Below are 21,018 nucleotides of genomic sequence, written 5' to 3'. Positions count from 1 at the left end.
ACATTTTCACCCAATTTGGGTCCATAGATCCTGAGAGATCAGTACCCAGAACAACCACCTCTGGCCGTAATAACGGCCTTGATACGCCTGGGCATTGAGTCAAACAGAGCTTGGATGGCGTGTACAGGTACAGTTGCCCATGCAGCTTCAACACGGTACCACAGTTCATCAAGAGTAGTGACTGGCGTATTGTGACGAGCCAGTTGCTCGGCCAACATTGACCAGACGTTTTCAATTGGTGAGAGATCTGGAGAATGTGCTGGCCAGGGCAGCAGTCGAACATTTTCTATATCCCGAAAGGCCCGTACTGGACCTACAACATGCGGTCGTGCATTATCCTGCTGAAATGTAGGGTTTTGCGGGGATCGAATGAAGGGTAGAGCCAAGGGTCGTAACACATCTGAAATGTAACGTCCACTGTTCAGAGTGCCGTCAGTGCGAAGAAGAGGTGACCGAGACGTGTAACCATTGGCATCCCATACCATCACGCCGGGTGATACGCCAGTATGGCGATGACGAATACACGCTTCCAATGGGCGTTCACCGCGATGTCGCCAAACACGGATGCGACTAACATGACGCTGTAAACAGAACCTGGATTCAGCCGAAAAAATGACGTTTTGCCATTCGTGCACCCAGGTTCGTCGTTGAGTACACCATCGCAGGCGCTCCTGTCTGTGACGCAGCGTCAATGGTAACCGCAGCCATGGTCTCCGAGCTGATCGTCCATGCTGCTGCAAACGTCGTCGAACTGTTCGTGCAGATGGTTGTTGTCTTGCAAACGTCCCCATCTGTTGACTCAGGGATCGAGACGTGGCTGCACGATCCGTTACAGCCATGCGGATAAGCTGTCTGTCATCGTGACTGCTAGTGATACGAGGAAGTTGGGATCCAGCACGGCGTTCCGTATTACTCTCCTGAACCCACCGATTCCATATTCTGCTAACAGTCAATGAATCTCGACCAACGCGAGCAGCAATGTCGCGATGCGATAAACCGCAATCGCGATAGGCTACAATCCGACCTCTATCAAAGTCGGAAACGTGATGGTACGCATTTCTCCTCCTTACACGAGGCATCACAACAACGTTTCACCAGGCAACGCCGGTCAACTGCTGTTTGTGTATGAGAAATCTGTTGGAAACTTTCCTCATGTCAGCACGTTGTAGGTGTCACCACCAGCGGCAACCTTGTGTGAATGCTCTGAAAAGCTCATCATTTGCATATCACAGCATCTTCTTCCTGTCGGTTAAATTTCGCGTCCTTAGCACGTCATCTTCGTGGTGTAGTAATTTTAATGGCCAGTAGTGTATTAACGCGGATTCTCCCGCGTGTCTAAGAGGAATGGCGTTCCACTCGCAGCCATTCCACAAGGCCTATGGACAATAGACGTAAAAAGATCCTAGCCTCCAAGAGTCACCCCTTGTCAGACCAAATCGGATCAAGTAATTGCTGCTGTGAGTGAGTACAGATGTACCTCAACTAGTTACCGAGCGAACATTGCTAAGAATACTGCATGTCATTTACATTCGCAAAAGACCGTTGCTCAGAGAAGCACAAATGGGACAAACATCACAAAAACTTGATACCAGCTGACTGGAGGCGCGTAGTGTCGTATGACGTGTCACGATTTTTGCTGTTTTCAAATGAACTGTTTAGCATTTGGACGGTGTACTACAGCCACGTTACGGTCGCAGGTTCGAATCCTGCCTCGCGCATGGATGTGTGTGATGTCCTTAGGTTAGATAGGTTTAAGTAGTTCTATGTTCTAGGGGACTGATGACCTCAGAAGTTAAGTCCCATTAAAAAAAAAAAAAAACTACAGGCCAGAGGTGATTCTGTGATATTTCATACAGTCTTTCGTGTCATGACTGGACTCCTCTCATTCACGTTACCCATGATGTTATTTTCCACATTCTCGATAATGACGTGCCGCTCTTTCTCGTACATCTTAATGACGAGTGTTCTGTGGGCACTATCTTCCAAAACACGTTCACAGGGCTATACTCATACGTCGCGCGTTTGACAAACACTCAAACCCCCTATTACACCTGTACTGTCCCGCAAAATCTCTCGGTATTAATCCTAAAGAAAATGCATAAGATTATTTGCAACAGAAAATGAATCGTAGCAATCAACATCCCTGCAATTTGATAGCTGTATGTGGTCTCTGTTCAACAATCTGATTTCATCAATATATGGCATACCTGTGGGAATACGTGACTACCAAGTACCTGCAGTTTGTACGAGGAGCGTTCATCAAATAACGCAACACTTTTTTTTCTGAAAGAAATTTGGTTTTATTGACGATACAAATACGCCATATTGTTCCCCACTCTTTTGGTTACAAAACCCTATCTTTCAAAAAATCGCTCTAAGCACTATGGGACTTAACATCTGAGGTCATCAGTCCCCTAGACTTAGAACTTCGTAAACCTAACTAACCTAAGGACATCACACACATCCATGCCCGAGGCAGGATTCGAACCTGCGACCGTAGCAGCATTGCGGTTCCTGACTGAAGCACCTAAAACCACTCGACCTCAACGGCCGGCAAACCCTATCTTTCAACATAATCTCCGTTGATTGCGATGGCCTTACGCCACCTTACTAGATGTGACTGTATGGAGATATGGTACTACTCTACAGTAACATCGGAGCCAACCTCTTGCTGTAGCAATAACCTCCCCATCAGCTACGTACTGCTTCCTACTGAATGCAACCTTCATTGGGCCAAACAGACGGAAGTGGGAAGGTGCGAGATCCTAGTTGGAGCTGGCTTGACGCCACTCCAAGGATTGCTGTTTTGTTTCCAGCTCTGGTGATGAACCCATGTTTCATCGCCTGTGCCGAAATTCGACAAAAAATATTCACGATCAGCATCGTAAAGCGGAAACAGTTCCGGACAGATGGGCCTTCGTTGTTCTTAGGTCTTCTGTGAGGCAGCGAGGAAACCAGAAGGCACACATCTTTGAGTACCCCAACTGGTGGACGAGTGTGTCAACACATCACCAGAGATGTTCAGTTGAGCGGCCCGGTGCTCGATTGTGCCCCATCAATCACCTTGACTGAGTGTGTCCGGCCACTCCAATATTGCAGGAGTCACAGCTGTTGCGGTTGACTGGCATGTGGCAGACAGGATAGGTTTAAACGGCCTACTTCGGATGATGACAGACGTCTCGACCAACGGCTCACCGTGCTTTTGTTTACCGCAAGGTCTCCGTAGACATTCTACAAGGGCTTATGAATATCTGCAGTGCTCTGGTTTTCCACCAAGAGAAATTAAATGACAGCTCTCTGCTTGAAACGCATCCATGTAATAGACGCCATTTTGCAGACAACGTATAGCACCGCCACCTATCAGAACATTATGAAACTATAGTGCCTGAAGCTGGAATATTCTGCATATTTCAACCGAAGATGTACTGCATTACTTATTGAACGCCCTTAATACGAGGGTCACTCCAAAAGAAATGCACACTATTTTTTTAAATCCATCTTTTATTCTACAAGTTTGAAAGTTTTACAGTGTGTAGATACATTCTTTACGAACAATATTTTCATTTCTCCACATAATTTCCATCCCTCTCAACTCCCTTACGCCATCTTGGAACCAGCGCCTGTATACTCGCACGGTAAAATTCTGGACCAACCTGTTGGAGCCACTGTTTGGCAGCGTGCGCAAGAGAGTCATCATCTTCAAACCTTGTTCCACGAAGAGAGTATTTCAGTTTCCCAAAGAGATGATAGTCACATGGAGAAAGGTCAGGACTGTAAGGCGGGAGTTTCAGTGTTGTCCATCTGACTTTTGTGATCGCTTCCGTGGTTTTTTTGACCGACATGTGGCCGTGCATTGTCGTGCAACAGCAAAACATCCTGCTTTTGCCGATGTGGTCAAACACGACTCAGTCGAACTTCAAGTTTCTTCAGTGTCGTCACATATGCATCAGAATTTATGGTGGTTCCACTTGGCATGATGTCCACAAGCAAGAGTCCTTCGGAAGCGAAAAACACTGTAGCCATAACTTTTCCAGGAGAAGGTGTGGCTTTGAATCTTTTTTTTCTTGGGTGAATTTGCACGATGCCACTCCATTGATTGCCTCCGCCTCTCTGGTGAAAAATGATGGAGCCATGTTTCATCACCTGTCACAATTCTTCCAAGGAATTCTTCTCCACCATTCTCGTACTGTTCCAAAAGTTCGCTGTGTACCGTTTTTCTTGTTTCTTTTTGAGCCACTGTCAACATCCTGGGATCAAACCTGGCACAAACCTTTTTTAACGCCAACACTTTCAATATTCTGCAAACACTTCCTTCCTCTATCCCAACGTAGCTTGACAATTCTTTCACTGTGATGCGTCTGTCAGCAGTCACCAATTCGTTAACTCTCTGCACATTGTCTGGACTGTGTGCGTACGAGGCCCGTCGCTGCGAGGACAATCCTCAATATTGCCGTGCCCGCTTTCATCACGTAACCTGCTTGCCCACCGACTGCGATCGACAGCAGCATCTCCATACACCTTTTTCAACCTCTTGTGGATGTTTCCCACTGTCTCGTTTTCACAGCACACGAAGTCTATGACAGCACGTTGCTTCTGTCGAACGTCAAGCGTAGCAGCCACCTTCAAGACATCCTGTGACGGCGCCACTCACGAGAACAGGTTGAACTAAGTTTGAAAACAAGCGGGAAGGATGTATCTACATACTGTAAAACTTTCACACATGCAGAATGCAAACTGTATTTTTACAAAAATAGTGTACATTTCTTTTGGAGTGACCCTCGTAGAAGGCGATGAGTCGTGAGTTATGTTTAAAAAATAATATATCGTACGTACTTCGAGGCAGCCGATATCACACGGTATAATCATCAATGAGGTGATGTAAACAAATGTCAGATACATTAAAAACCTCCGTGAATGGTGGCCGTTATTCAAGTAAGAGGTAGTGTTACGCAATATTAGGAAGATGTCTCCTGTGGGTGACTTAAATTTCTGTTCAGTGTGCTTAAGTTTTCTGATCCCAAAGATTCTGAGAACTTTAATTGCTTGGAAGCAATTAAAGATCTCTACATAGACAGTCAAGCAGCAGTTAGAGTTGACGGTAAATTGAGTTCATGGTTCAGAGTAGTTTCAGGGGTAAGACAAGGCTGCAACCTGTCTCCACTGTTGTTCGTATTATTTATGGATCATATATTGAAAACAATAGACTCGCCGGATGAGATTAAGATATGTGAACACCAAATAAGCAGTCTCGCATATGCGGATGACTTGGTTGTGATGGCAGATTCGATTGAAAGTTTGCAAAGTAACATTTCAGAGCTAGATCAGGAATGTAAGGACTATGGTATGAAGATTAGCATCTCCAAAACGAAAGTAATGTCAGTGGGAAAGAGATATAAATGGATTGAGTGCCAAATAGGAGGAACAAAGTTAGAACAGGTGGACGGTTTCAAGTACTTAGGATGCATATTCTCACAGGATGGCAACATAGTGAAAGAACTGGAAGCGACGTGTAGCAAAGCTAATGCAGTGAGCGCTCAGCTACGATCTACTCTCTTCTGCAAGAAGGAAGTCAGTACCAAGATTAAGTTATCTACATCTACATCTACATTGATACTCCGCAAGCCACCCAACGGTGTGTGGCGGAGGGCACTTTACGTGCCACTGTCATTACCTCCCTTTCCTGTTCCAGTCGCGTATGGTTCGCGGGAAGAACGACTGTCTGAAAGCCTCCGTGCGCGCTCTAATCTCTCTAATTTTACATTCGTGATCTCCTCGGGAAGTATAAGTAGGGGGAAGCAATATATTCGATACCTCATCCAGAAACGCACCCTCTCGAAACCTGGCGAGCAAGCTACACCGCGATGCAGAGCGCCTCTCTTGCAGAGTCTGCCACTTGAGTTTATTAAACATCTCCGTAACGCTATCACGGTTACCAAATAACCCAGTGACGAAACGCGCCGCTCTTCTTTGGATCTTCTCTATCTCCTCCGTCAACCCGACCTGGTACGGATCCCACACTGATGAGCAATACTCAAGTATAGGTCGAACGAGTGTTTTGTAAGCCACCTCCTTTGTTGATGGACTACATTTTCTAAGCACTCTCCCAATGAATCTCAACCTGGTACCCGCCTTACCAACAATTAGTTTTATATGATCATTCCACTTCAAATCGTTCCGTACGCATACTCCCAGATATTTTACAGAAGTAACTGCTACCAGTGTTTGTTCCGCTATCATATAATCATACAATAAAGGATCCTTCTTTCTATGTATTCGCAATACATTACATTTGTCTATGTTAAGGGTCAGTTGCCACTCCCTGCACCAAGTGCCTATCCGCTGCAGATCTTCCTGTATTTCGCTACAATTTTCTAATGCAGCAACTTCTCTGTATACTACAGCATCATCCGCGAAAAGCCGCATGGAACTTCCGACACTATCTACTAAGTCATTTATATATATTGTGAAAAGCAATGGTCCCATAACACTCCCCTGTGGGACGCCAGAGGTTACTTTAACGTCTGTAGACGTCTCTCCATTGATAACAACATGCTGTGTTCTGTTTGCTAAAAACTCTTCAATCCAGCCACACAGCCGGTCTGATATTCCGTAGGCTCTTACTTTGTTTATCAGGCGACAGTGCGGAACTGTATCGAACGCCTTCCGGAAGTCAAGAAAAATAGCATCTACCTGGGAGCCTGTATCTAATATTTTCTGGGTCTCATGAACAAATAAGGCGAGTTGGGTCTCACACGATCGCTGTTTCCGGAATCCATGTTGATTCCTACATAGTAGATTCTGGGTTTCCAGAAATGACATCTGTGCACCGTTCAATTTTTCGACCAACTTTGTTGTATGGGAGCGAAAGCTTGGTGAATTCAGGTTACCTTATCAATAAGGTTGACGTTACGGATATGAAAGTAGCTAGGATGAATGCAGGTACTAGTAGATGGGAACAATGGCAGGAGGGTGTCCACAATGAGGAAATCAAAGAAAAACTGGGAATGAACTCTATAGATGTAGCAGTCAGGGCGAACAGGCTTAGATGGTGGGGTCATGTTACACGCATGGGAGAGGCAAGGCTACCCAAGAGACTCATGGGTTCAGCAGTAGAGGGTAGGAGGAGTTGGGGTAGACCAAGAAGAAGGTACCTGTATTCGGTTAAGAATGATTTTGAAGTAATAGGCTTTACATCAGAAGAGCCACCAATGTTAGCACTGGATAGGGGATCATGGAGGAATTTTTTAAGGGGGACTATGCTCTAGACTGAACGCTGAAAGGCATAATCAGTCTTGAATGATAATGATGATGATGATGATGATGACTCTGAGAATAACAGCATTTGCTTTAGTTTATACAACAGCTGAGTACTATTCAATTTTATGGTTCAATATTTTGTAAAAAAAAAAAAGTGTCAGAAATCTTATGGGACTTCTATGTGATTACTCTGCAATTCACATTTAAGTGCTTGGCATAGGGTTCGTCGAACCACACTCATACTATCTCTCTACCATTCCACTCCCGAACAGCTCGCGGGAAAAACGAACACCTAAAGCTTTCTGGTCGAGCTCTGATTTCTCTTATTTTATTTTGATGATCATTCCTACCTATGTAGGTTGGGCTCAACAAAATATTTTCGCATTCGCAAGAGAAAGTTGGTGAGTGAAATTTCGTAAATAGATCTCGCCGCGACGAATAACGTCTTTGCTTTAATGACTTCCATCCCAACTCGCGTATCATATCTGCCACACTCTCTTCCCTATTACGTGATAATACAAAACGAGCGGTCCTTTTTTGCACCCTTTCGATGTCCTCCGTCAATCCGACCTGGTAAGGATCCCACACCAGGCAGCAATATGCTAACAGAGGACGAACGAGTGTAGTGTAAGCTGTCTGTTTAGTGGACTTGTTGCATCTTCTAAGTGTCCTGCCAATGAAACGCAATCTTTGGCTCGCCTTCCCCACAATATTATTTATGTGGTCTTTCCAACTGAAGTTGTTCGTAATTTTAACACCCAGGTACTTAGTTGAATTGACAGCCTTGAGAATTGTACTATTTATCGAGTAATCGAATTCCAACGGATTTCTTTTGGAACTCATGTGGATCACCTCACACTTTTCGTTATTTAGCGTCAACTGCCACCTGCCACACCATACAGCAATCTTTTCTACATCGCTTTGCAACTGATACTGGTCTTCGGATGACCTTACTAGCCGCTAAATTACAGCATCATCTGCGAACAACCTAAGAGAGCTTCTCAGACTGTCACCCAGATCATTTATATAGATCAGGGGGACACCTGATATCACTTCAGTTTTACTCGATGATTTGCCGTCTATTACTACGAACTGCGACCTTCCTGACAGGAAATCACGAATCCAGTCGCACAACTGAGACGATACCCCATAGGCCCGCAGCTTGATTAGAAGTCGCTTGTGAGGAACGGTGTTAAAAGCTTTCCGGAAATCTAGAAATACGGAATCAACTTGAGATCCCCTGTCGATAGCGGCCATTACTTCGTGCGAATAAAGAGCTAGCTGCGTTGCACAAGAACGATGTTTTCTGAAACCATGCTGATTACGTATCAATAGATAGACTTAACTGGTAAGGTCATCAGTCCCTAAGCTTACACACTACTTAACCTAAATCATCGTAAGGACAAACACACACACCCATGCCCGAGGGAGGAATCGAACCTCCGCTGGGACCAGCCGCACAGTCCATGACTGCAGCGCCTCAGACCGCTCGGCCAATATTTTGCACTCACACCTAGCGGACGCTCAGCTTCCAGCGTCCTTGTACTCTCATTCGTTATGGGCGCGATTTCCAGAACGTGGAATGAACTGGAAGTAGCAGTCAGACAGAGTGGTTACCCCCAGTGAGCATGAGCTGGTAGCAGACGCCGAGAGCGCCGCGGATGTCGTTCTCGGCGATCTCCCCGATGTAGACGGGCGCCGCGGTGGAGAAGGCGCCGCCGCAGAAGCCGGTGACGAAGCGGCCGGCGAGCAGTGCTGCGGGGTGCCGGCAGAAGGCGAGCAGCAGCCAGCCGGCGACGAAGGGCGGCGCCGTGGCCAGCAGGGCGCGCCGCCGGCCCACGCGGTCCAGCAGCACGGCCGCCGCCAACATGGCCGCCAGGGCGCCCAGCGGCGTCACGCCCGCCAGCCACGACACCGTCTCGTCGGACATGCCCTCTTTCATCAGTGACTTCACTGCCGGCGACGTCCATCCCAGCACCGCGCCCAGCGAGAAGCCGCCCAGCGTCGCTGCAGAGTCACCAAACGTCAGCTTGCCCGCACGACCACAACTACGAGTCATTTTAATAAAATTCCGGAACAACGGTAATTTCGCGCCGATGGTGTGATGGAGTGCGTTTGGCATCCCTGCACGCACCTGTGTAACTACCGGAAGTTCGAAACGTCCTGGCAGATTAAAACTGTGTGCCGGACCGAGACTCGAACTCGGGACTTTGCCTTTCGTGGGCAAGTGCTCTACTAACTGAGCTACCCAAGCACGACTCACGCCCCGTCCTCACAGCTTTACTTCTGTCAGTACCTCGTCTCCTACCTTCCAAACTTTACAGAAGCTCTTCTGCGAACCGAGCCTTAAAGCAAAGGTACCGAGTTCGAGTCTCGGTCCGGCACACAGTTTTAATCCGCCAGGAAGATTCATATCAGCGCACACTCCGCTGCAGAGTGAAAATCTCAATCTGGAAACATCCCCCAGGCTGTGGCTAACCCATGCGTCTAATGTGTAACTACCGGAAGTTTGAAACTTCCTGCCAGATTAAAACTGTGTGCCGGACCGAGACTCGAACTCGGGACTTTGCCTTTCGTGGGCAAGTGCTCTACCAACTGAGCTACCCAAGCACGACTCACGCCCCGTCCTCACAGCTTTACTTCTGCCAATGCCTCGTCTCCTACCTTCCAAATTTTTCAGAAGCTCTTCTGCGAACCAAGCCTTAAGGCAAAGGACCCGAGTTCGAGTCTCGGTCCGGTACACAGTTTTAATCTGCCAGGAAGTTTCAAATCAGCGTACACTTCGCTGCAGAGTGAAAATCGCATTCTGGAAACATCCCCCAGGCTGTGGCTAAGCCATGTCTCCGCAATAAGCCGGCCGGAGTGGCCGTGCGGTTCTAGGCGCTACAGTCTGGAACCTCGTGACCACTACGGTCGCAGGTTCGAATCCTGCCTCGGGCATGGATGTGTGTGACGTCCTTAGGTTAGTTAGGTTAAAGTAGTTCTAAGTTCTAGGGGACTGATGACCACAGCAGTTAAGTCCAATAGTGCTCAGAGCCATTTGAACCATTTTTTTTTCTCCGCAATATCCTTTCTTTCAGGAGTGCTAGTTCTGCAAGGTTCGCAGGAGAGCTTCTGCAATGTTTGGAAGGTAGGAGGCAAGGTACTGGCAGAAGTAAAGCTGTGAGGACAGGGCGTGAGTCGTGCATGGGTACCTCTGTTAGTAGAGCACTTGCCCACGAAAAGCAAAGGTCCCAAGTTCGAGTCTCAGTCCAGCACACAGTTTTAATCTTCCAGAAGTTTCATATCAGCGCATCAGCGCACACTCCGCTGCAGAGTGAAAATCTCATTCTGGAAACATCCCCCAGGCTGTGGCTAAGTCATGTCTCCGCAATATCCTTTCTTTCAGGAGTCCTAGTTCTGCAAGGTTCACAGGAGCGCTTCTGCAAAGTTTGGAAGGTAGGAGACGAGGTACTGGCAGAAGTAAAGCTGTGAGGACGTGGCGTGAGTCGTGCTTGGGTAGCTAAGTCGGCGCCAGCACGGTAGCTCAGCGTGTTCGACCAGAGGGCCGATTGTCCTCTGTAATAAAAAAAAAACGAGTAAAGGAATCAACGATCACCTTGAACGGATGTCATATGACGTTCGCCCAGACCAAACGAGCAAAAAATGCCGGCACGGTAGCACAGCGTGTTCGGTCAGAGGGTTAGCAGCCCTCTGTAATAAAAAAAACTGAGTTAATCGATCAACAACGAACTTAAACGGGTTTCTTACGACGTCCGCCCCGAGCAGATACAACGAACGAAGCGAAAAAAAAAGTTAGTAGAGCACTTGCGTGCGAAAGGCAAAAGTCCCGAGTTCGAGTCTTAGTTCAGCACACAGTTTTAATCTGCCAGGAACTTTTATATCAGCGCACACTCCGCTGAAGAGTGAAAATCTCATTCTGGATACCGGAAGTTTCACTGTCGCATGTCGGTTAGTTGTTGTTCAGTACTGTACTGAGTAGAACGTGGTGTCGCCCAGTTTGAGAATTTCGAGGTGGCAAAGTTAGAGGAGCAACGCGCCTGCATTAACTTTTGCGTGAAACTCAGGAAAACCTTTACAGACACACTCCAAATGATGCTGGGTACCTACGACGGCGAGTGCTTAAGCCGTACTCGAGTTACGAATGGTTCACACTGTTTAAAAGTGGCTGGACGGAAGTTAAAAGATGGCCCTCGTTCAGGACGCCCTTTGACGTCTACCAGCGACGCTCATGTCAGAAAAGTCAGTGAAATTGTGCTTGCCAATGGAAGACTGACTGTCCGAGAGATTGCAGAAGAAGCAATATTTCTGTGATCATGTCATGAAATCCTGATAAGCTTCTTGGAATGCATCGTGTCGTCACCAAGTTCGTCACACGGCTAATGAATCAAGACCAGGAAGGGTTCTCCTTGCAATCTGTGAAAGGCTTTTGAATCACCCATATGTGAACTAGATGTTCCTTAAGAAAATAATACATCTGCATATATACTCCGCTAGCCACCAAGCGGTGTGTTGCGGAGGGCACAATTCGCGCCAAAGTCATATCCCCCCCATCCCCACACCCTCTTTCTGTTCCACTCGCAGATCGCGCGAGGGATAAACGACTGCCTGAACGCCTCAGCACAAGATCTTATTTCCCTTATCTTTGAATGGTGATCATTGCGCGATTTGAAACTTGGTGCTAATAATATATGCTCTACATCCTCGGTGAAGATCGGATTTCGGAATTTAGTGAGCAACCCCTTCTGTTTAGTGCGCCGTCTATCTGCAAGTGTCTCCCACTTCAAACTTTCTATGAGATTTGTAACGCTCTCCCGATGGCTAAATGTACCATTGGTGATCAGGCATGAGTCTGCATTTATGATGTTGAGACCGAGATTCAATCTTCGCAAAGCGTCGGGAAAGGTTCTCAAAGACAAAAAAAGCTTGTCAGGTCAAGTCAACTGTCAAAGCCATGCTGATAGTTTTCTTTGACTTTGAAAGATTAGTTCATCATCACTTCGGACCAAAGCTACAAACTGTTAATCGATGATACTACCGTGACGTATTGCGACGCCTGCGGGAAAATGAGAGAAGGAAGCGGTCTAAAACGTGACGAGACAATTTATGGTTCTCGCATCACGATAACGCACCCGCACATTCATCCCTGTTGGTGCCTCACTATTGCACAAAAACCGAAATCACTGTGCTAGCTCATTATCCGTATTCTCCAGACGTGGCCCCTGAGGACTTTATTTCAGAAGTTGAAAAGCCCGTCGAAATGACGAAGATTTGCAGCGATAGACGAGATAAAAAAAAAAATTCGCAGACGGCGCTTCGCGCAATCCAGCAGGAGGCGTACCAAGATCGCTTCCGGAAGAGGAAATGGCGTTAGGAGCGGTGTATCAATTGTGGAGGAGTGTATTTCGAAGGAGACCATGCACAGTCAGTATTTGTGGACAGTGTTCCGGAATGTTTTGTACAGACACCACATATCTCCATTTAAGTGAAGTAGAAAAGAAAACAGAGTTCCTTAACATCAAAGAAATTCTCATACCCATGAAGCCAGGTTACATGAAATGGGAAAATTAAGTATTAAATGAACACTCAGCTGTAAACAATGGCAAAGGGCAATCAATGAGAAGCAGAATTATTGCATTTAACACATATTGGTTGACAGTTTCACAATAGGCCAAGAAATGGCAGCTCTATCTCTAACTTCAGATTCTGAATAATGGCGACTTCGTCAGGATGTGTACACGTCAACAGTGGCAAATGCCATAAACGAGGTTGCTAGTAGCTATAACGTGTGCAGTGTGCCAGAAAAATGCTTTTCAGGGACGATTTGTACAAATCTGAAGATGATATTAATAGCTACAGTTCAGGTAAAGATCCTATGTTCCTGAAAGCAAGTGTACTTCAAAAGTTGTTGCTAGTCAGGTAAAGTGAATAATTTTGTAATCAGGTAAATAATTTTTGCCTCACTTACCATTACTTACGTCGATCTTCATGGCAGTGTGATGGTAGAAATATTAACGACCATCCTCAACACTGTGCTGAATCGTAGATTACTCTTGAGTTTGCTGTATTTAATTGTTTCAAATAGTAGTAATGCAAATCTTTGCATCATAAATTGAAACAATGCAGACCTTTTAAATTTGCATTTTTAGCGGTTTCACAGAAATTTTTCGTTAACTCGGTAAATGTTTAAACATTGGTAAGTCAAAGGCAGCCGATATTAAGCCCACTCAATTCGCAAGTAAACAATGTTAAGCAATCATTGACAAATTTTTAAGAATACAGTTCTGGACAGAATTTACGATTTTAAAAATATGCCATTCCTCTAGAATAATTTGAAAACAATGACTTACCTGAATAATAATATCACAATGGTTGTACTTGAAGTATCTTATTTATGAGAATTTATTGGAACTTTACTGTAAAATTTCTTGATACAACCAACATGGACTTAACACTGTTTACAGCCGAGGTCTCATGTCAGAAGCACAATGGTGTGCATAAATAAGTTTTCTTCACTAGAAATACTCTCTTAACATCAAATACTGATGTTAGTAGAGGAGTAACTTGCTGAAACTGTATGTCTGGATAACAACATTCTATGAAAGTGAAATATGGACCACTGGAAGTTCAGGAGAAATGCAACTGATAGAACATGAAATGTGGTGCACTCAAAGTCTTCCATTCGCCTTCTATAATACTGATTTTACATGATCGATCCATTTCAAATCACTTCTCTATATTGTCCCTAAACATTTATACAACGTGACATGCCCAAGACGCCCACCAGTATCTTGTAATTAGATACTGATGGGTTATTTCTCGTTGTAGGCTTTATTGGGCATTTATCCACATTTTAATACAGCTGTCATTCATTACACCAAGTAGGGAATTTGTGTACTTCCTTACAATTACCCAGTGACGATATTTTCCTGTAGACAAGAACGATGTCAGCAAACAATTTGATATTGCAATTGAGCCCATCTGGAACTAAATTCCCAGTCAGATATTTACATCTTCTGCAGACGTAGCACATGTAATTACAGATTTACAGTACAAACAGAATCAAAGAGTATACGAAACAAGCACTGTGTCCAGGGGCGCAAAAATCCCAAAACTGTGTCCCTTAAACCAGTGTAGCGAAGCTGCTTGACCAGCCCTGTTTCTCCCTCACTCGCTTTTCGTTCATCCGGTCGTTCACACACTTGGCTTCATGGCTACATGGCAACGATAGGTCCTGGCTACCTGTCTCACCACCGACGTGCGAGGTGGTGTTGTGATTAAATAATGTACATTAAACTTCATTTTTGGGGTGGGCACTATTTTTTCTTCTTCTTGTTTCGAAAGGGTCTACTTTGGGCCACGCTTGTTCACCTGTTGGGCTTTGACCTTCGCTCAGTACTGTCGCATCCTATGTCGGTGTAACTCCTTCCTTTCTTCTGTCCAGGGGGTACCTTTTCTTCGGGTCTTTTCCTGAAATCCTCGGACTTCCTTCAGGGTGTGCCTCACAGACTGTCTGTTCTGGAGATCAGTTATTCCCGATTCCTTAATGTCCTTCTCGCTTTGTGTCAGCCAAGTGGTGCGAACCTTCTTGTTTTGCCAAAAGGTGAACAGACGGTTGGTCAACCTGTTTGGAAGCAATCTTGCAACATGGCTATAGAAAGCTACCCTCCTTTTTCTTGCACAGTCAGAGAGCCTCTCGATATGTTCGTAGAGCCCCGAGTTATGCGCCTTCTGAATTCCCCAGCTTCTTCTAGGGTCTTCCTGAAGATTCTTCTCTCTCTGACTTCCAATTTCTCCATCAAACCTCTCCGGTTCATAGAAAGACATTCCATGGTACATAGGGCTTCTGGTCGTATGACTCATGTGTAGTGCTTCAGTTTCAGGTTGCGTGACAGGCATTTCTTGTTGTAGGTGTTCATAGTCAGTCGATAGGCTAGTTCCAATTTCTTGACTCTCATGAATAATGACGTTTCTTCTGATAAGTTGGGTTCAATCCATTCGACGAGATACTTAAATTTCTCAGTCTTTTTGATCTTTCCCTGGTCTAGTAACATCCCTTTGTGAGCATCTTTGATGTTGGTGAAGAACTCTGTTTTCTCCAGCGACACTTGAAGATCCACTTTGGCTGCCTGTTTTCTGAGGCAGTTTACCTGCAGTGTTGCCATTTCAACAGAATCAGCATTTAGTGCCATGTCGTCTGCAAACGCCAGGCAATCTTCAATCACTCCTTCGTTCTTACGGCACAGGTAGACACTACTCCGGACACCAAAATTGGTCAGTTCTTTACGTAATTCTCTCACAACCTTTTCGAGGACACAGTTGAAGAGAAGAGGGGAGAGTCCATCTCCTTGTCTCATTCCAGTTTTTATCTCGAAGGTTTTTGAGATCTCTCCTCTAAATTTGACCTCCAACTGGATGTTTGTCAAGGTTTCTAGAATGAGTCTGCGGGTTTTGTTGTCTGGTCCTAATTCCTAGAGTATTTTGTTAAGGGTTCTCTATCAGCAGAGTCGTAGGCCATCTTGAAATCAACAAAGGTGACAGCACTTTGCGGTTTCTCATCTTGGAGTATGCCAGTACCGTTTTAAGGTTGAGGAACTGTTCAGCACAGGATCTGGTTTTCCTGAAGCCTCCCTGATATTCTCTCAGTTGACTGTCCAGTTGATCTTCTGCCCTTGTTAGTAATGCCTTGGAGAGAATCTTGTATGTTACCGGGACAAGAGAAATTCCACGGTAGTTATTCAGATCGGTAACATCTCCCTTTTTGTGAAGGGGATGGATCAGAGTCGTGTTCCAATCAGGTGGCAATTTCTCTGTTTCCCAGATGTTCTGGATGATCTCGGTGACCTTGCCCACGACGTTTCTTCCGGCACATTTCTAAAGTTCGGCAATGATAGAGTCCTCTCCAGTTGCCTTATTATTCTTGAGCAGTTGAATGATTTGTCGAACTTCTTCCAATGAAGGAGGCAGTGAGTCCGGGTTTGGTGTGGTTTGTTCGTAGTTGAAGTCTTCATTTGGTGGAGCACAGTTGAGTAGGTTTTTAACGTACTGAGTTAAGAGGTGGCAGTTGTCCTTGTCGTTATAGATCAGTTTAATATACGTACATACATTTCAGGCATGCTACTGGTTAACATAGCTTCCTTCACTCATGACACACTGATAAATTACAATCTAATGAACATTTAAAATTGACTACGATGATTTCTGCTGATTCTTGAGAAATTTTTTACAGAATGGCGAGTGAAAATAAAAGCAAGCAAAATTATAACACTTTGTTATTCAAGTAAAAGACAGAATATACCAACACCTCTATGTTACTCAATGAAATCATTCCACAGTCTCAGTCCACCAAACATCATTGAGATCACTTAAATAAATGTCTTACCTTCAGTGGCATATAATAGACGTAATCGGATAGCTGCCTTATAACCCTTAAAAAACAGAAAGTCGTCTCTAAATTGGAATAAGTCTCTAACTTCATAAAACCAGTAATGATGAATCCCAGCCCCATATGAGAACATTCTACGTCTACACATATTAAAGAATCTCTGTTTCTCCAATATAAGACATTGCAAATAATACACTGCATGGCGAAAAAGTGAAGCATTCAGACGATCTGATCTGATGGCAATGGAACTTCATACAGGTTCACACCATAGGCGTGTAAATAATCTATTTTAGTTGAGATTTTTGTGTTCAGTAGAATGGCCACCAGAGTGTCTTACTGTTATTCATGTTTTGTGTATTACCAGGCCTGGTATAGTACATAAAGGGCGTGAGCAGCGTCAGAAGTTGAGTGATCACTCTGACTGACTCGAGGATGCAGTGTACTCGTTTGAAACAGCGTCATAACTACCTCAGGGGCCACACTGTAGGTCTCCGTTTGCTCGCTGTTGTTATATCTAGATTTGTGGGACTCTCAGTGTGACAGTGGTGGTGGAGTGCATGAGAACGAGAGGGCAGGCAATCTCGTCGTCAGGGTTACAGTCGACCATGTCTGACCACCACATCTGCAACTGCATCCGAGAACAACTAATGGACTCCCTGCAACACTGTGTCTCATACCACATCATTAGTATGGGACTAGCAGCAGATGGACAGGGAATTAGCGTCCCATGTGTAGGCTGCCGTTCACCACAACACAAAGAGCTGTGTTTGGATTGGTGTCGTGAGCGGGACGTATGGACTGCTGATGAACGTCGTTGCAATGTGTTCAGCAACGGATTGTGATTGTCCGCTACCTTGGGTGACCAACGTTGGCGAGTAAGGCAGCGATCTTGGGAGAGGTTCCATTCCTGCAGTGTTTTCAACAGGCATAGCAGTGTTACATCTGTCGTCAAGATGTAGGGTACAATTAGATATGACTTCAGGTTATGGTTGGTGGTGATTAAGGGAACTGAGGGCATAACGGTACGCGATAGACATCCTGCGACTTCACGTGTTAAATCTCATGCGACACTACTGAGCAGCCATATTTCAACATGACAATGCTCATCCACACATAGCATGTGTCTCTATGAACTATCTGCGTTATGTTGAGGTATTCCTATGCCCTCAACATCCTTAGATCTGTCCCCGACAGAACATATTTGGCAAATGCTCCAATGTTGACTCAGTACCAGCGCGATTATACAGGATACGTAGAACGATTTATCACAGTGGTAGACTAGCTTGCCTCAAGAGAGGATCCAACGGCTTTATGATACCCATCCCAACCAGTGTGTGTATCCACGCCAGAAGGATTGAAGCGTCATACTAGTAAGTGGGTCAATACTGCCAAGTTCTTTGTAAATTTGACTCGATTTCACAATCACTGAAATTACGTCACACATCCTATCAAACCGTGTTTTCATTTCGTTTCGTCTCTCCCTTCTGGATGCTTCATTCTTTTTTTTTTCAGGCAGTGTATTAAATACCACATTATGTGCTAGAAATTCGACAGTCTACAATGATAATTAGAACACTTTCTGAAGAGATTCGCTCTTTATCCGAAAACTTTTACGTCAAACTTCCTGACTCAGCCAACACATTAATTCATTAATTATCCACATATTACGCGTTATCGACGGTATCTTCGTCTTGGGCACCCGGAGGGTCGTACACATCTACGTGAGAGAAGGCACTCTTAAATCTCCTGCCAGCGCGCCGCGGGGCTAACTTCGCTCGCTGTGTTCCATCGGCTGACGCCACACATCACCTCAGATAATTTCCATTGTTGGAGGACTAGTAGCAGCGCTCGTACCTTGATGCCAGCGAGATCGTAAATCCTAGGTCTCAATACAGTAATAATGAGTTCCATTTAGCTGCACAAGTTTCACAAGCTGATACATGTTCAAAAATTGTTCAAAATGACATATACCAGGGTCAGGCTTTGTCGCCTATTCACTTTTCAGGGAACATCTGATCCAGGTGTTCACGAAATCTCAGTCCACGGTGAGGTGGAGCTCCATCATGCTGGAACCACAACCTTCGACGAAAAGCTAGGGTGTTATGTTCCAGGACCTGGATAGTATGCCTGGGACAAACACCCTGTACACTTCTCCATTTAAGTGGGGAGGAAGAAAAAAAAGGGCTTTGTACGTAATAATTAACTATGCCTGCCACCACACTGACAATCTGTGTAGATGGTTCTTCACAACTGTAACGTGGGGACTTTCATCGGCCCAAACATGACTATTGTGACTATTTATATTGAGGAGCCAAAGAAACTGGCACACCTGCCTAATATCGTTTAGGGCCCTCACGAGTACGCAGAAGTGCCGCAACACGACGTGGCATGGACTCGACTAATATCTGAAGTAGTGCTGGAGGGAACTGACACCATGAGTCCTGCAGGGCTGTCCTCAAATCCGTAAGAGTACGAGGGGATGGAGGTCTCTTCTGAACAGCACGTTGCAAGGCATCCCAGATATGCTCCATAATGTTCATACCTGGGAATTTTTTTTGGACAGCGGAAGTGTTTAAACTCGGAAGAGTATTCCTGGAGCCACTCTGTAGAAATTCTGGACTTATGGGGTGTCGCATTGTCCTGCTGGAATTGCTCAAGCTCGTCGTAATGCAGAATCGATACGAATGGATGCAGGTCATCAGGAAGGATGCTTATCTACGTGTCACCTGTCAAAATCGTATCTCGATGTATCAGGGGTCACATATCACTCCAATTACACACGCCCCACACCATTACAGAGCCTCCACCAGCTCGAACAGTCGCCTGCTGACATTCATAAGGTTGCCTCCATACACGTACACGTCGATACGCTCGACACAATTTCAAACGAGACTCTTCCGATCAGGAAACATGTTTCCATTCATCAACCATCCAATGTCGGTGTTGACAGGCCCAGACGAGACGTAAAGCTTTGTGTGCTGCAGTCATCAAGGGTATACGAGTTGGCCTTTGGGCTCCGAAAGCCCATATTTATGTTGTTTCGCCTATATCGATGATGTTTCATTGAATGCTTCGCACGTTGACACTTGTTGATGGCCCAGCACTGAAACATGCAGCAATTTGCACGCTAAACGATTCTCTTCAGTCGTCGCTGGTCCCGTTCTTGCAGGATCTCTTTCCGGCCGCAGCCATGTCGGAGATTTGATGTTTTACCAGATTCCTGATATTCACGTTACACTCGTGAAATCCCCACTTCATCGCCACCTCGGAGATGCTGTGTCCAATCTCTCGGGCCCCGACTGTAACACCGATCAACTGAGCCAGACACTTATTGTCTTATATAAGTGCTGCCGTCGGGAGCGGCATATTCTGCCTGTTTACATACCTCTTTATTTGATTACGCATGCATGTACGAGTTTCTTTGGCACTTTAGTGTAATATTCCGCTGCGAGAGCCACTGGCTGAACGCGACTCAAGGTTCGAAGTCAGAATGAGTCAAAGCAAGCACTTCCTGTGGACGGTACTGTGTAGATGCATTTCGCGTAATACTTGCCACACAGTACTCTGAGAAACATTCGATTCACATTCAGCTGATCAAGTATTGATTGAAGGTCATGTGACCATTCAAGCAAGCACTGAGTCTTCTAAGCCGGGAGCCTGTGTAGTTCGTCGGCCTTCTCGGTCGTTATGTCGTACTACTACCAACTGTTCTGTTTTACTTGATATATGGAACCGTCTTGGAAACATGGTGTAAACTGGATGTCTTCTACACGGATATTTGTCCTGTACAACCTGTCTGCTTTTCTGCTGCTTCGATTTGTTTGCCCATATACGATAATTATGTCTGCGGATCCCATCGCTGGTGCAACCTCATCTGATTGGGGTTGATTGACGTTAGTACTCCTACTTGTAAACACAGACTGCAGTCTGCTATATTATGGGCATTGTGCTACAATAACCCTGTGTTCACTAATCCCTCTATCGGTTTTGATTCTCGTTGTTAACTCAGGATTATTTGTTGCTAAGAGGTCAAGTGTGTTTTCACAACCGTTTACTATTCGTGTGAGCTCATGAACTACCTGCTCGAAACAATTTTCAGAGAATGCGTTTAGCACAATTTCGGATGGTATTTTATGTGTACCTCCGGAATTAAACATGTATTTTCGCCAACATATCGAGGGTAAATTGAAGTCACCACCAACTATTATTGTATGAGTCGGTTACGTGTTTGAAATCAAACTTAAGTTTTCTTTGAACCTTTCAGCAACTGTATCTTCTGAATTGGGAGGTCGGTAAAAGGATCCTATTATTATTTTATTCCGGTTGCCAACAATGACCTCTGCCCATACTAACTCACAGGAAGTATCTACTTCAAT

The 21,018-nt window shown here is 45.2% G+C and overlaps 1 protein-coding gene across 1 annotated transcript in view; it reads right to left on the bottom strand.

Moving 5' to 3' along the window:
• Positions 1 to 9,316, bottom strand: part of LOC124788599 (facilitated trehalose transporter Tret1-like) — a 55,808-nt gene extending 46,492 nt beyond the window's left edge. The window contains exon 1 of the mRNA XM_047255868.1: positions 8,875 to 9,316. Within this exon, the coding sequence (XP_047111824.1) occupies positions 8,875 to 9,316 (442 nt within the window). The remainder of the gene's footprint in view (positions 1 to 8,874) is intronic.
• Positions 9,317 to 21,018: the final 11,702 nt, after the last annotated feature.

This window comes from Schistocerca piceifrons, chromosome 3 (assembly GCF_021461385.2).
Source record: "Schistocerca piceifrons isolate TAMUIC-IGC-003096 chromosome 3, iqSchPice1.1, whole genome shotgun sequence".
Lineage (NCBI taxonomy): Eukaryota > Metazoa > Arthropoda > Insecta > Orthoptera > Acrididae > Schistocerca > Schistocerca piceifrons.
The sequence above is the reverse complement of the archived record's forward strand: the minus strand, read 5'-3'. Positions and strand labels throughout refer to the sequence as shown.